This window comes from Acipenser ruthenus, chromosome 47 (genome assembly GCF_902713425.1).
Source record: "Acipenser ruthenus chromosome 47, fAciRut3.2 maternal haplotype, whole genome shotgun sequence".
Lineage (NCBI taxonomy): Eukaryota > Metazoa > Chordata > Actinopteri > Acipenseriformes > Acipenseridae > Acipenser > Acipenser ruthenus.
The window spans coordinates 2,939,642-2,954,478 of record NC_081235.1 but is presented as its reverse complement, the minus strand read 5'-3'; the positions used below and the strand labels follow the sequence as shown (position 1 = coordinate 2,954,478).

General features: G+C 39.9%; 1 protein-coding gene across 4 annotated transcripts in view; it reads left to right on the top strand.

Annotated features, from left to right (window-relative positions):
* LOC117428892 (cAMP-specific 3',5'-cyclic phosphodiesterase 4D-like) overlaps window positions 1-14,837 on the top strand; it is a 196,365-nt gene that overhangs the window by 122,046 nt on the left and 59,482 nt on the right. The window contains exon 1 of one of the 4 annotated variants that reach the window (XM_059014057.1): window positions 12,810-13,482. The exons of the other annotated variants lie outside the window; for them this stretch is intronic. Within the exon in view, the coding sequence (XP_058870040.1) occupies window positions 13,355-13,482 (128 nt within the window). The 5' untranslated portion in view covers window positions 12,810-13,354. Of the gene's footprint in view, window positions 1-12,809; window positions 13,483-14,837 lie in introns of those variants that run through there. 4 annotated transcript variants of the gene reach the window in all.

The window sequence follows — 14,837 nt, the reverse complement described above, 5'->3', positions numbered from 1 at the left end:
AGTATATTAGTGATGGATTAGTATTGAACCAGTATCAGTGACTGATAAGGATTGAACCAGTATATTAGTGATGGATTAGTATTGAACCAGTATATTAGTGATTGATTAGTATTGGGAATCAACAGTATCAGTGGCATGGCAGCAGTTTGTTCTCCTTTTCATCTGATTGCACACTGGCAGTGCTGATTTGTAATGTCAACACAAACAAACTGTCGAATAATTAGTACTAATTTATAATCAATTTATTGCCTGTTATTAGCACTGGCAGAACAATCACTGCCCCCTACATGTGAGGAGGCAATGTGCCCTGTCAGCTCTATGATATACGCTCTGTATGCTGTCTATAGAAATGCAGTTCACATGGCCATTCCTGCTCTGTTTTGGCAGACAGACAGAACACAGCATTCCCATCGGTAACCTCTATTCCACAAGCCCTCACCGCTCTGACCAGCAGTTTACAACATCCTGCCAAGACTTTATAAACACGCTGTACAGTCACATAAATATATCCATCCATCTCAATATCGAGCGCCGTCAGCTAGCTTAGAACAACAAAGCAGCCCTTATTAGAATGACGCTGCCATAGCAACGGGGAAATGGAGGAGTAGAAAGTACAAAACATGGTACTGCGATCTGGTTGTATTTCATATAATGTCACAATTCTTCTTAGCTTGATGAAATTCCGTATATATTGTTCTAATTCTTCAACAGCAATGTGTATTACATGGATAGGAATATTGCATCTTGGCTCATGGGGAAAAAACAAGCTGTATTACATGGTTTTGACATTAAAACCGTGCAATACGACTTTTCTGTCTATGTATGGTGTAATAGGCTGAAGTCAAAGCTTTGCTCTTGTGGTTGATGATCACAGAAGCCCTGGATGGAATGTATGAGCTTGTAATTCAGTACAGACCATACTGACTTATTCAATAGAAACCACAGCCCCACATGCACAACTATTACTGTGGTGAAACTATGTTATAAACCTGAACTTCTGAAAGCAACCATAGGGAGTGAGAGTAGGTGGAGAAATGGTGCCATCTACTGGCAAGGTTTGGGTACAAAAAAAAAGGAAAACGGTTTTGTGGATTGTTACTTTGATACATGTCTATCTACTTAATAAAATAAAGATAAAATATTGCAATGCCAGCCCATTGGAACGGCACGGCAAGCTCTGGAGACGAGAGGAGAGTATGTGTCTCATGCTGATGTCAGTATAATTAATTCAACAAGCCAGGCTGGTCGAATGAAGGCACGTGTAAATAATTTATTTCTTAGCAGACGCCCTTATCCAGGGCGACTTACAAGATATCACATTATTTTTACATACAATTACCCATTTATACAGTTGAGTTTTTACTGGAGCAATCTAGGTAAAGTACCTTGCTCAAGGGTACAGCAGCAGTGTCCCCACCGGGGATTGAACCCATGACCCTCCGGTCAAGAGTCCAGAGCCCTAACCACTACTCCACACTGTATCAGTGATAGAGGACAAACCCCCACCACACAGAATGTGTACTGAATAGTGTTTATTTGATGATGGAGTGCGGTACAAGATGAAACACTCGGCTTCACTTGGTTGAGAGTTCGTTGCCGGGCTGTTTGGACGAGACGATAGACCCCCTGTGGTTACCATAGGGGAAGTGAAGAGAGCTGGTGATTGGGGGAGAGGAGGGATGGGAATCCATTGAATGACAGGTCAGTTACTAAAGATATTCAAGACTTCATAAGGAATATATAGCTTTAGCAATAAAACCTGGAGACTTACAAACTTGCTCTGTGGTGAATTCTATGAATTTTCATTTCTTGTAGCAGCGTGGTATTTAAGGAACCACTAGATGGCACTTGTGTCTTGGTTATATGCAAAACAGGCAAGTCCTGAATATATACGCTACACTTTAAAACATATTGCACTGTGCTTTCAGTACTATAGTACTATAGATTTAACATCATAAACCGGTATAGCTAAAGTTGAGTTTAGCTCAAATTCATTAAACAATTCTCAATAACACTGCTGTTTATATGATGACAACACTGATGACCATAACAGCATTGCAAAATAGAATATAAATAGAAAATATGCGATTCTCCAGATATAGGCAAAAATGTAAGTGTCACATACAGACACCCCCTATACCCCCAGAATCTGATATTGTCAATAACTAAAGCTAAAGAATGTTAATACCAAGTTTCTTGCCAATGGGATGAGTGACATACAGCTGGAAGGATGTACGGACCGACAGATTTCATCCCCAACGAGGGTTAATAAGAGACACCCTCACACACATTGCATTAACTCACTATCAGTCAAATAGAAAAATCAGATGCACAGGAATTGTGACACATACTGAAGAATTCAGTGATTTGTGCAATGCATTCATAAAAGGTTTCCACATTTTAATACGACAGTTCGGTTCGATTTTTAGAGTGAACAGAACCATTTGTTTCCAGTGTTCCCCTGCTGCCACCCCAGTTAAAAGCCACCTATTTAATTTCAAACTAGTACAAGTCTATTATTAGAGAGTGAATGTAGGCCATATAAACTAGACACATACCCCCCCCCCCCCCCCTCTCTGCTGACTAATGCTTATTGAAATAGCGGGTGCTGCTGTCTGGCATCTTTGACAGCGCTCTCGAGCCTTGCTGCAGAATTCTATGGGCTGCGTTGGGAGGATTACCACAAAAGCGATTCGTAGAAAATGAAGAAAGTAACCCATAGACAACAAATGTATTCATGAGGACCTGCACATTTCAGTATTCCAGAGACACATTTTTCATGTCTTTTTTTGGTCTTTTTGAAGACATTATCAAAACTTCTAATCGAAGCGTTTGTCAATGAATTCATGACGTTTCTTTTAGGGTTTCTAAATTCAGCACTATTGAGTGTTCAATAGTTAGGGATGGATTCTGGGATAACCACGGGTAGGTGGTTGATGCAACCGGGTGCTGTAAAATGCTCTAAAATCCAGCGGTAGCTTATCAGGGTATAGAAATAAACTGGTTACATTATAGAAAAAAGCTGGTTACATAAGCTAAACTTAATCAAAAACGTAAAGGATAGTTATTCCATGTCTGAGGATTGTCAACAGCCGTTTTCATGAGTGAAATAAACACAGCATTCTGTTTATATAACAAGTGAAGTGCATGGAAATGAAAGCATGTTTAAACCTCAAGAGGCTGACATTACTTTCACCAGATCCCACTCTGCATCTGCTTAGCAACGTGTTGTCATCAGGAGCGGTGCCATTTACCCGCCGTTGGATTTGAATTCAAAATATTCACTCCGCAGCATCAAATGTGAAGGCTATCCAATGCTAGATCTCTCAACACTGGTTGTGTAATATGATGTTATTTGAGCTGTAATGCTAGTATGGTTTTACAAACAATATTCTGCAGAATAAGCACTGTTTGCATATAGGGACCAGCCATACGAAGATCTGTTCTCTACAAAAGGGGATAATGTATATGCTGGACAAAAAAGCGTGCTCCCTGTAAAGATGCATCTTAAAAGGGGCGAAGTTAAACAATTCACATGCAGGGACAACTTATTATTGTCATTATTCTGTTGTGTTTATTGCAGTAGGAACCAGAAGCAACAGGAATAAAACAAATAGGGACCAAGTTTGCCCCAACTGTGTCTTGATTAGCTCAGCCACTGTTACATTACATGCGCTAGTTCATAGCATGACCACAAGCATGCAGAGTTTTGTGAAGGTCTGTCTTTACAAGGAGAACATGAAGAAGAGCAACCAGATTAGCCTCTCCTCTCTCTACAGACATTCAAATATGATTTTGCATGCGAGTGCTTAGAGTTGTCCAGAAACATCTTTTGAATGGCGCTGAATCAACTGGGCTAGCTGTGTCAGTACCCTGATTTTCCATAAAGTTTGGTCCTGTTTAGGTAGTCATGGTAATTGTCCTCTATCCTTGATTCTAACTTCGAGTATAAAAGTATTTTTCTAAAGCATGAACAAAGCGGTTTCTTTAAAAACGGCGTTGTGAACTAACCCAGGATACGTCCTGCAACCAACACTAGCTTCCTGTGGGACACCACAAGAGAAGCAAGAGCTTGTAGTTGTATAAACACAACCTGGCTTGTTTTTAATACAGTTGAAAACAATAAAAAATGAGAAACTATTTATAACCGATTTATACAAATACATGAAAGCAGGACCGCAGGCTCGTCTTGCTTCCTTCCTCTGTCCACTTTTAACTGACTTCCTTCACCTTCTAGTCTAGCATTCATGAGAAAAACTGCACAAAGACCAGCAGGGGGGGCATGAGAGGGTATGTTTCATCACTGATATTTTCACCTTAGAGTTTTTTTTCATGATGTTTATGCAACTAAGCTGTGTTTAATCTTGCTTTTAAATAGTTTCCTCTTAAATGTATTTATATATTTTATTTTACTGCCCCTTACCTGCAACTACTCCATATATACAGTTGTTGAGTTTTTAGATAAGTCTGTGTAAAGGGGCTTCGACTGAGATCAAGAGCTGCTCTTCAGTACTAGTTATGTGTCATAGACATACAGGTATGTATCATTGGCTAGATCAGTGTCCAGCACCATCTAGTGCACAGCTAGGGTACTGCCAGCAAAACAAAAGTAAACTTGCTCCTAAGTGTCGGACTACATGGACAAACTGCAGGAAAAGTGCCCCATCATAGTAAATGTATTACACTGGTAATTTCCTCCAGGTAGAGATATGTCTATGGCAGGCAATTCAAACTGAAGTACAGCTCAGACTTAAAGTAAAAAAACACAATCTTTGAGAACCTCTCAGAATGATTGGTAACATCATAAAAAGACATGGGGAGAGTAAAACATACCGAATAGACTTCCATAAAAAAAAAAACTGCTCTGATCTGAAATGTATCAGCGTTTATTTAAGCAATTGGTTTAAAAAAAAAAAAAAACACACACTATATGAACATAAATTTAGGTCCTTTATTTAACATCATGTAATGAAAGAAACTACACAATGATGCCACAAAAGTCTACCAGAAGCCATAATAGTAGTACAGTACATTATTTCATGTTAGATTTCAAAATATCACATTTATCAGTTTTTGTCAGTTTTTCGTTAAGTACATGACTTGTGAATTATTGGCCAATACATTACCATTGGACCTTCTCCTCCCAAGGAAATCTAGCCTTGATTATGTTCTGTTGCCAGCACTGTATTACACTAACAGTTGGACCACTCAAAACAGGAACATTGATACTAAATAACTGGCCCACAAGAAGAGAACAAATGCAGCATGTTGGTCTTTTGATTTGTACAGTGGTATGCTCTGGTGACCTAGTGGTTTTAGCATTGCCCTGGTGTGAGGCATGTTCTCCTGGTTATAGCTTGCATTCTTTGATTAATGTAGCAGGCCAAACTAATGCTGTAGTTTACTAAAGCATTGCTGTGGATCAAATCCACCCAACAATGCTGAGCCCAGGCTACCTTGAAGATGATAATGCACCCGTCCACCGTGCCACAACTGTGCATGGTTTGAGGAGCATGGCAGATTTCAGGCTCTCAATCCAGTTGAGTATACGTGGGATGAACTTGATCGATCGTAATCACTATTCTCTGCCTACAGTACCTCTCTGCACCGAGTGTGTGCAATATTAATGACTGAGTGTGTCCCTTGAAATACCTTCCAGCACCTTGTGGCGTCTATGCTTCATCAAGGCGCTGATCAGCGTAATCAGTGACCTAACCCGATATTAGGTACATGTCCTAATAAAGTGGCCAGTCAGTGTACAGTATGTGCTCTTTGTCAGACACAGTTGGAGTGGTAACTCATTTATTTAGAAATGTTATATTAAAAAAAATGAATATGAAAACTTCTGAGAAATCCCAACATGAATATATAGTTATCCCCCATAGGGGATGAAACATTATTTAGCCTAAGAGACTGAGACTATTAGACTGCAGGTCTATATGGAGGTGTCACTGACAATGCTGCTCAGGCCCGCAGGATTTATTTAAAAAAACACACAGAAAAAAAAAAAACACCACAACAACATGTGACAATGGTAGTGCACACCTCGCTATACTTTTACCCCTAAACTAATCCATATTCCTTATAATAATTCAAACCCTGACCCTGGCTATACACAGTCATCAGCGGTTTTGGCTTCCTCTTCACACAGCTCCACACCACACACGGTGACCGGGAAGATTTCGTTTTCCTGGTAGTGTGGACGATCTCAGTCCTATGGTTTATGGTCTTGCAGCAGCCCCAAGGTGTGTCAGCTGACCCTTTTTATCACATGACGCTCCGCTGGGACACGCCCCCCTGCTGGTTATGGATTCACAGCTGCTTTTCCCCACAACCAAATACAGCAGGTAGCATGTCCCAGACGGAGCGTCCGGCTTTAATAATTCATTAAAAATCTATTGACACTAAACAATTTGCAAAAATAAACCAAACACAACACGCCCAAATGAAAATAAACAAAACTAATATTTCTTATGTGCTGGGCCTTAGCCCTGTCACACTTCGTATTACAATTATTTAGCAGAACTGATTGAGAATATCAGATTGGGAGGCTATATGGAGGCTCTCTGGTTCTGTACCAGAGCATATCAATTGTAATTAAACATTGTGCTACAATTTGTGTAGGTCACGGTCATCATGTTTTTCGTCACACGGATAGCTCTGATTTTGAATTTACAGCCATGGAGGAGGATGTATGTTACTGACATGCTTGTTATGGATTTGTACTCTAAATGAAGTCATGTTTTCAGTTAAACTCATCAGCCCTATAAGAGTTTACCAGATGCAGTCTGTTGTGTGAACTCATGAACTCTTGCAAATCACAAGCAAGGTTAGAATAGGGCAATACATTTAAGAGACAGTTACAAGAGCACTTCAAACCCATTATCATATAAACCAAGCTGGAGGATGTCTACAGATATGCAGTCTTTCGTTTGTACACAAGCCAGCGCTGAGCAGTTTCACATTATTAGTGGGACGTGTCTGTCAGGGCAGGGAATGCATCTTTAAGAGGTGCTGTTCAGTGCTAGAAATGCTTAATACATGCACACCTTCCCCTCCAAGTGAATTGCAATTTTCGGTCAGTAATCAGTGCTATAGAAACAACTTTTAAAAAGTCTCATGCATTTTACCATTTGTGGCTCTGTGTTCCTTTTCTCTTACTATTGTAAATGAACTGCATGTGTGGCCTATTAAAGTCATCAATTAAATTAGACATTCACTAATTTGCCTATTTTGACATTTTTCCAATATTTTCAGTTCCAGTGGTTTGATTTCATATGCACAACTAATCAAAACTACAGAAGCAATGGGATGTTGCAATACATTTGCACACTATTGTACCTCTGGTCTTAGTGCATGATTTGTTCAGTGATATATGTACAGTGGATTGCTTTACATACATAAAGGCTATGCCAGAGATGTTCATGCTATAGTTATTCCACATAAAGGGGGTTGGGAAGTTTGCCCCCCATTATATGAAGTACTAGGAATACATCTACTACCATGCACAGCTATGGACTCCAGTGTACAGTGCTTCAGCTATGGACTCCAGTGTACAGTGCTTCAGCTATGGACTCCAGTGTACAGTGCTTCAGCTATGGACTCCAGTGTACAGTGCTTCAGCTATGGACTCCAGTGCACAGTGTACAATGCTTTAGCTAAGAGCTCCAGTGCACAGTGTACAATGCTTCAGCTATGGGGTCCAGTGCACAGTGCTTCAGTTATGGGCTCCAGTGCACAGTGCTTCAGCTATGGACTCCAGTGCACAGTGCTTCAGCTATGGGCTCCAGTGCACAGTGTACAATGCTTTAGCTAAGGGCTCCAGTGCACAGTGTACAATGCTTCAGCTATGGACTCCAGTGCACAGTGTACAATGCTTTAGCTAAGAGCTCCAGTGCACAGTGTACAATGCTTCAGCTATGGGCTCCAGTGCACAGTGCTTCAGTTATGGGCTCCAGTGCACAGTGCTTCAGCTATGGGCTCCAGTGCACAGTGCTTCAGCTATGGGCTCCAGTGGACAGTGTACAATGCTTCAGCTAAGGGCTCCAGTGCACAGTGTACAATGCTTCAGCTATGGGCTTGAGTGCACAGTGTACAATGCTTTAGCAAAGGGCTCCAGTGCACAGTGCACAGTGTACAATGCTTCAGCTATGGGCTCCAGTGCACAGTGCTTCAGCTATGGGCTCCAGTGCACAGTGTACAATGCTTCAGCTATGGGCTCCAGTGCACAGTGCACAATGCTTCAGCTATGGGCTCCAGTGCATAGTGCAATAATAACATTGTTGCTGTAATAATGATATAAGTAGAAACACACCAGCAAACAATACAGAACATAGGAAATTAAATATTCAGAACACGTAGATGACACCCCCTTAATACTTGTGCATTTGTTTAATGTTTTAATTTACAACTTGAATACGTCGTCTTGGAAGCTACAGTGTATCTTTGCCTAACCCTCCTGTCTGGGCCTCTTGGAATAATGTTGAATGACAGCCAGTTTGAAATCTCTCTCAAGAGAACTCTAGTAACCTGCTGATTCAGTCCATTGCCAGGTCGAAAGGGCACCGTCTATCTTTAGAGCGGATTCTTACAGCATGTACGGCAGACTCACTTTCAGCAGCTAGCATTTACACCTCCAATACAGTTAGCAAGACAGCATGGCCATCCTGCTGGTTTATCTGGATTCACAGGAATGACCACAACAACCATTGACTCAAATAGGGTATTCTATCAAACAACTTGTTTAGGGAGTGGTAGCGTGTGAGGTTTAATAATACAACTAGCTTGTGCTGTGAATTCACATTTCTAAGCAATTATAATATTTAATATTCTAGATATACTTACATATATCTATTTACTATATTTAACTCAATGTAATTTAATATAAGGCCACCATCTGTTTGATAATTAGCTCAGAACTTTTTAAAATAATCAGTCCCAAACTCATGAAGCTTCTGTTAAATGACGTCTCTAATAAGACCAGCATGCTGCTGTAAACTGCCAAAAGATACTATTAGAAACTAAACTGGTCAATTACGACAGCAGCACCCTCGGCAGGAAGGCCACCCACCCCCTTAAGGACACATTTTTGATCCCTTGACTGGCCTTAATACAGAGCTTATATATATTATAAAAATTACATTTTAAGTGGACAATTTTAATGGCACCTCAAATAAAATCATCTGGCACTGCTTTCTCATGAATCTCAAATGTAATAAATGTCAAACTCCTTCATTTTACTTAAACCAGAAAACTGATACAGTTGGCCTTGCAAGTAGAAATATTTCTATATTCTGTCTCCTTTGCTATGAAATTCCTTCATCTTGAAGGATGTTGGCTAACTATTTTAAACTAGGCAGTTTCCCATTATAAAAGCATAGCAAAGTGTGATAAACCATGGTGAAGCAGAGGTACTGGGCACTGTAAAGCCCAGAGAGGTATGGTAAAGCATATTAAAAAGATGGCAAAACAGGGTAAACAGAGATAAATGCACAGTATAACCATGGGAAAACTGCAATATTACTGTGCAAATGGTAAACTTTTATAAGGGGGAGCCTTCACCAAAACGTCTACATTCACAGTTTCTTTAATCACTTAGTTTGACTTATCTTTGACTTTATAACAGTATTAAACGACTGTATTAAGCGCTCCAGGTAAGATCATGGAGTAAAGCCAGCTTTGCGTTCATATGTAAAGGCCGGTCCTGGTCCCAGATTGCAGGCCCTGGGCCACATCGAAACTGCAGCCTAAATGTAGGCCAGCCGGGCTGCCTGTTCTTTTTTGGAGCGTTCACATACGAGAAAAGGTGGCCCTGAGGCGGCCCTGGGACACCTTAAATCACAAGTGTGAATGGGGTCACAAACACACATTGCAAGTTAGTGGATTCAACTGTAGATTCTTTTTAATTGAAAACCCAGACAGGCTACAGTTAGCTGTCCTGGCATGTATATGATCCATTCTCTAGCTACTGCTTGCAGGAAATTCACGATTGACCATTGAGACGCCGGTAACCAACCAAGTACAAGAAGCTGGATCACATGCAAACTCAAGCTGTGCAGGAAAATTGCTATACGTATTTGTTAGGCATTCAATTTAAATATCATGTGTAACTGGTACTTTTTCAATGCGTAAAACACCCAGTATGCAGCTTATCAGGAGAGCTGACTGTATTCTCATCCACCCTCATGCGTGCTACAGCACAGACAGGATTTTCTCAACCGTTAAATGCACACAAGTTTGTTTTCAACCATCCTCACAAGTGTCAATACACGCGGTTCTCCATTAGCGTCCGTGGAGTGTTCTTTTTATATAATAGATGTATTTTTAATTCGTTTTGTTTCTAATTCCTTTAAACTAAACACCTCAGTGAATTCTGGTGGTGTTTTGCTTTGCAGTTGAACGCGGTCGCGTCCCAAGCGGATCTTTAATGGACACTGCAACTTAATTCCCTTTCATATTGAAATGTGAAACCGTGCCAGTCCTCAGGGGTTTATATTCATGGTAGAGACTTGCTGCTGGAGTTTTTTGTGCTACAGTTTGAACCAGGGTGGTGATATTATGTGGTACATGTTAAAACGTGAACTGCACTTGACCGGGCATGCGCTAAATTATTTTAGCTCAGAAAACAATTTAACGCCCATCTGAACGGGGAATGATGTACTAATAATTTTTTTCACAATTCAGCAAATGTATGTGACTAACTGATGAGCAACACATTGGGTAATCTACAATTGTAAACATATACAATCTTGAGGGTGAACTACAGTGTGTCTTGTTCGTTGTGATTTGTGCAGTCATCAGTCACAGCATTGACAGCCTACCTTTTTCTGTCGTTAAACGGGTACACCTACCAGGTTAGGCAGCTGTTGCTTTCATTTGACCCAGACAGAGCTATTTTGCCAACAGCTATGGCCACACGTTTTGCATAACCTTGAATTTTAGGATTGAGAATACATGAACATAATTTAGATATTTTATTTATCATGTAATCAAAGAAACTGCAAAATGATATCGCAAAAGTCTATCAGAAGCCATAACAGTAGTACAGTATTTCATGTTATATTTCATAAAGTCACATTTTATCATTTGTCAGTTTTTTGTCAAGTATATGGAAAACTACAAAGCGGTATGTAATTCAATATGTTAATGTAACATTATTCAGCATGTTTCATTTGACTTTATGAAGCAAAATTAGTAGGGTGATGCAACGCTTTTGGCCAGAGATGTATGGTAGAATAAAAATAATTGTTCCACAGTTTCTCTCATAGCTACTCAGCCACACATGAAACAAAAAAAAGTAGGCCCTGCCTGATAGTTTAGGAGACGTTTGCTTGTTCTTTGCTTGACTAGCAGCAGCAGCACAGTTGTTATATTTGATCATTTTGCAAATACTACGCTTTCACACTGCTGTGGCAATAGCTAGGGGTCATTTTCACATATCAATCAGTTCTTAAAAGAAGATTGCTTCTACAGGGACTGTGGTCACATTAAAAACTTCATCTGCATGTTTCCAATATTTCATTTCTTACATCCTTTTATGTGTGTTCTCTATGCTTCTCTGTTTCAGATATCTTTCTCCATGCTTACTGACTATTCAAGAAAAACAATTGCTGCTTAAACATATTCATGGGGAAGCATATTGGTGTTACACAGACATCAGAGCGTGATGCTTCATCTGGGAGCTTCAATGCACAGCACGCTAACACACTTCCCTACGTCACTTACCACATCTTTCACAAATTTGGCTGAACATCCCTCATAAAAGTTTACCATAGTAAAAGCATAGCCAAGTGTAATAAAGCATGGTAAAGCATAGGTAAGCATTGTGAAGCACGGAGGTATGGTTATGAATTAAAGATGTACAATTTTAGAGTGCAATTGAGTGTGCCGTTCTCTCTCTCTATACTGATTTATGGCTTCAGCCTTGTGAACTTGCACCTCGTCTGCTTCAGTGTGTGGATCCTTTCTTTAAAGTATTATACAAACCCTGGCAAAACATGGTATACTATGGTAAATCCATTGTCTAACCATGGGGAAAAGCATAGGGAAAACTTTGCAAATTTAAGAATTAAATCAAATGTTTAGTTCAAACACAAGTGTAAATAATGATTTCCAATTTGTTACTGAAAGTGGAATATATATAATAGAAGTTGTTACATTGTAGCACATACCACTATGCTAGCCTTTGTAAACATTACGTTTTGAACTCATGGAGGAATGATTTCCTGAAATATTTTCGAATGTTTCTTGTTTGTATTCTATAGTGTGGTTCCAAGAGTTCTTTCTTACAGACATAGAATATTTGGTCATCTTTCCAATATTGTACTGCTAGTTTTTTTGCAACGAGTAGAGGAATATTCATTGTCAGTTCAAATTAATATAAAAACATAAATGACAATTTTCACAACAAGCACAAACAGAGCCTAGGTGCTGTACACATAGTGTCATGTGACTGCAGCAAAACAAAACGACCACATATAAAACAAACTGGTAAACCAGAAACACCCGCAGTGTTTCATACAAAGCAGATTACACAAAAACAAACATTCACTCATTTTAGGTTACAATTGAGAGGAATTGTGGGGTCTCTATATACTTTTTAGCATGTCTTATCATTTTATTTAACAGGCAAGCTTAGACCTGGTGTACAGTAAATGCCTTGGCACTTTCTGCTTAGGCAGTAAAAGGAAAGGAAGATCACCACAAAGGGTTAAAAGGCATGCTTGAAGAGGGCTTTCATGTGCTTGGCCCCGCCTCCTATGGGCAGTGGCATCACAGTGTAATTGGCACTTGTTCAGGGATCAGTCAGTCTCCCGTTGTGAATGGGTTTGTTCTACATCATTTCAGCTGTCAGGAGAAGCAGACTAGAGCATGAGGGAGAGGAGAGGAGCAGAGAGTGAGAGAAAGTGAGAAGCCAGCCTGAGGCATGGAGAATAGCCAAAAGAAGGTACGATTCAGACTAGCATGAAGACCATGGAACAGCATGGGGAGACAGTGCCTCTTCCTGGGGAACCGGAGACAGACAGAGAAATCTATCTGAACGAAGGTACCAGAAAAGAATAGCATAGGAGACTTTCAAGCAAAGCATGCAGAAGGTGACATTTGATAGAAAAATGTGAATAGCAAAAAGTTAGAGGCCAGCAGAGACGCCAAGAAGATTTATTTGAAAAAAGAAGAAGATTACAAGAAGAACCTGGGGATTCTATTTAAAACCAAAAAGAAACTTAAGAAAACCGACAATGGGAAAATGTAGTTTCAGGAAACTGGGGTCGAGCACAAGGAAAAGGACAGACGCACAACTGTAGCCCCAGCTGTTAGGAAGAAGAAGATAGAGAGAGTGGAGGGAAAGAAAAACATGAGTTTGCCAACAAACTGTGGCTTTCTGACTACGACGGATCTCTCCTTAAAATTACGAAATGGGAATATCTTTGGGTCTCCTTGTGCTGTCAACCGGCCGATTGATATCGTACAGAAGCGAAAGCGGTAAATCATTATTTTTTAATATCTTTTGTGTTGTTTTTTTAATAGGTGAACAGACCTGTTTTAATTTAAATTAACGTTAATATTCTTTTGCTCAGAAGTTTCTGTAACTTTTTCAGGGGGATTGGGGAGGTATAGAAAGGTTTCCAATGGCATCTAACTAATTTTGTGAGAATAAATTTGAATATGTTAAAGATCTCATGGAATTTATAGCTAGGATCACAAGTTTAGTACTGTTAGTGCAATTAGCAATCAAAGGAAACCTACATATTTCTATGACTGTGACTTTATAAAACTTCTGTTAATGTCACCCTTAGCTCCTGATAAGAAGATCACTTTGGTTATCATCACACTCCGGTGAATATTAGTTACATGAATTAGTCATACAGCTGGTGTCCACCCCACTTACCCACTCTTAGAAATACAAGCATAAGACTGTACAGTATTGAAATGTTCCGAATACAAAGCATGGTAGCCCAATATCACATACCAAACACTGCAATAGGTATGTCTATGACTTTCTCTTGTTTTTAATTACTACAATGTGTTGTACAGTTTAATAGACTGTATATTGCAAAGAAATTGGATCCATTAAAACAGCATTTTGTTCCAAAGTGTAGCAGCCATATGTGTTGCATCATCAACACTTTGTTTTGAATGCTTGTTTTGCCAGGATATTGGTGAACTCCTGATAAAGTCAACTCAGCTTACCATTTCTGCTCTGTCCCTTTGCAGGTTTGGCTTTAGTTAATGTCTTACCTGTTTCTGCTATCATTCTCTATTGCAGTTTCTGGTTAGATCAATATTTACAATGTTTACTGACTATTCCAGGCATAATGGTTCCTTTGCATTCACGGGTCTCCTTCTGAAAAAGATTAGCCCTTTAAGTTAGCGATAAATGGACATCGCAAAATGAGCTCAGGTGAATGGTGTGGTGACCTTAAGGTTGGAGTTGTTTTCTTAGTTGGTTTAGTGGTCCCATACTGGTTCCAACTGTGACAATTAGCAGTTTACAGAAACTGACCTGAAGCCATTCAGACACCTACCCCCATATACACTGCATGACTTACCGTAATAACACAGTCAATGTTAGTGATGCAACAAATAATTGATTCATCAATTACTGATCGCCATGGCTTTTATTTTGCAATCCTCAATTACACTTCAAGGCATCACTCAATTTGGAGCCTCGCGTAGCTAGCGACCCAGAACCACGTGCTTTCCTTGCGCTGGACTGAAGCTCTTCTGATGCTATTTGTGTTGCGATGAAAAAAGCAGATTCTTTAGCGAGTCGATGAAGGCTCTACCGCGTGGTAGTTGGCCACGATGGGAGTTATGCCTCCCAAGCCTTCATCGAG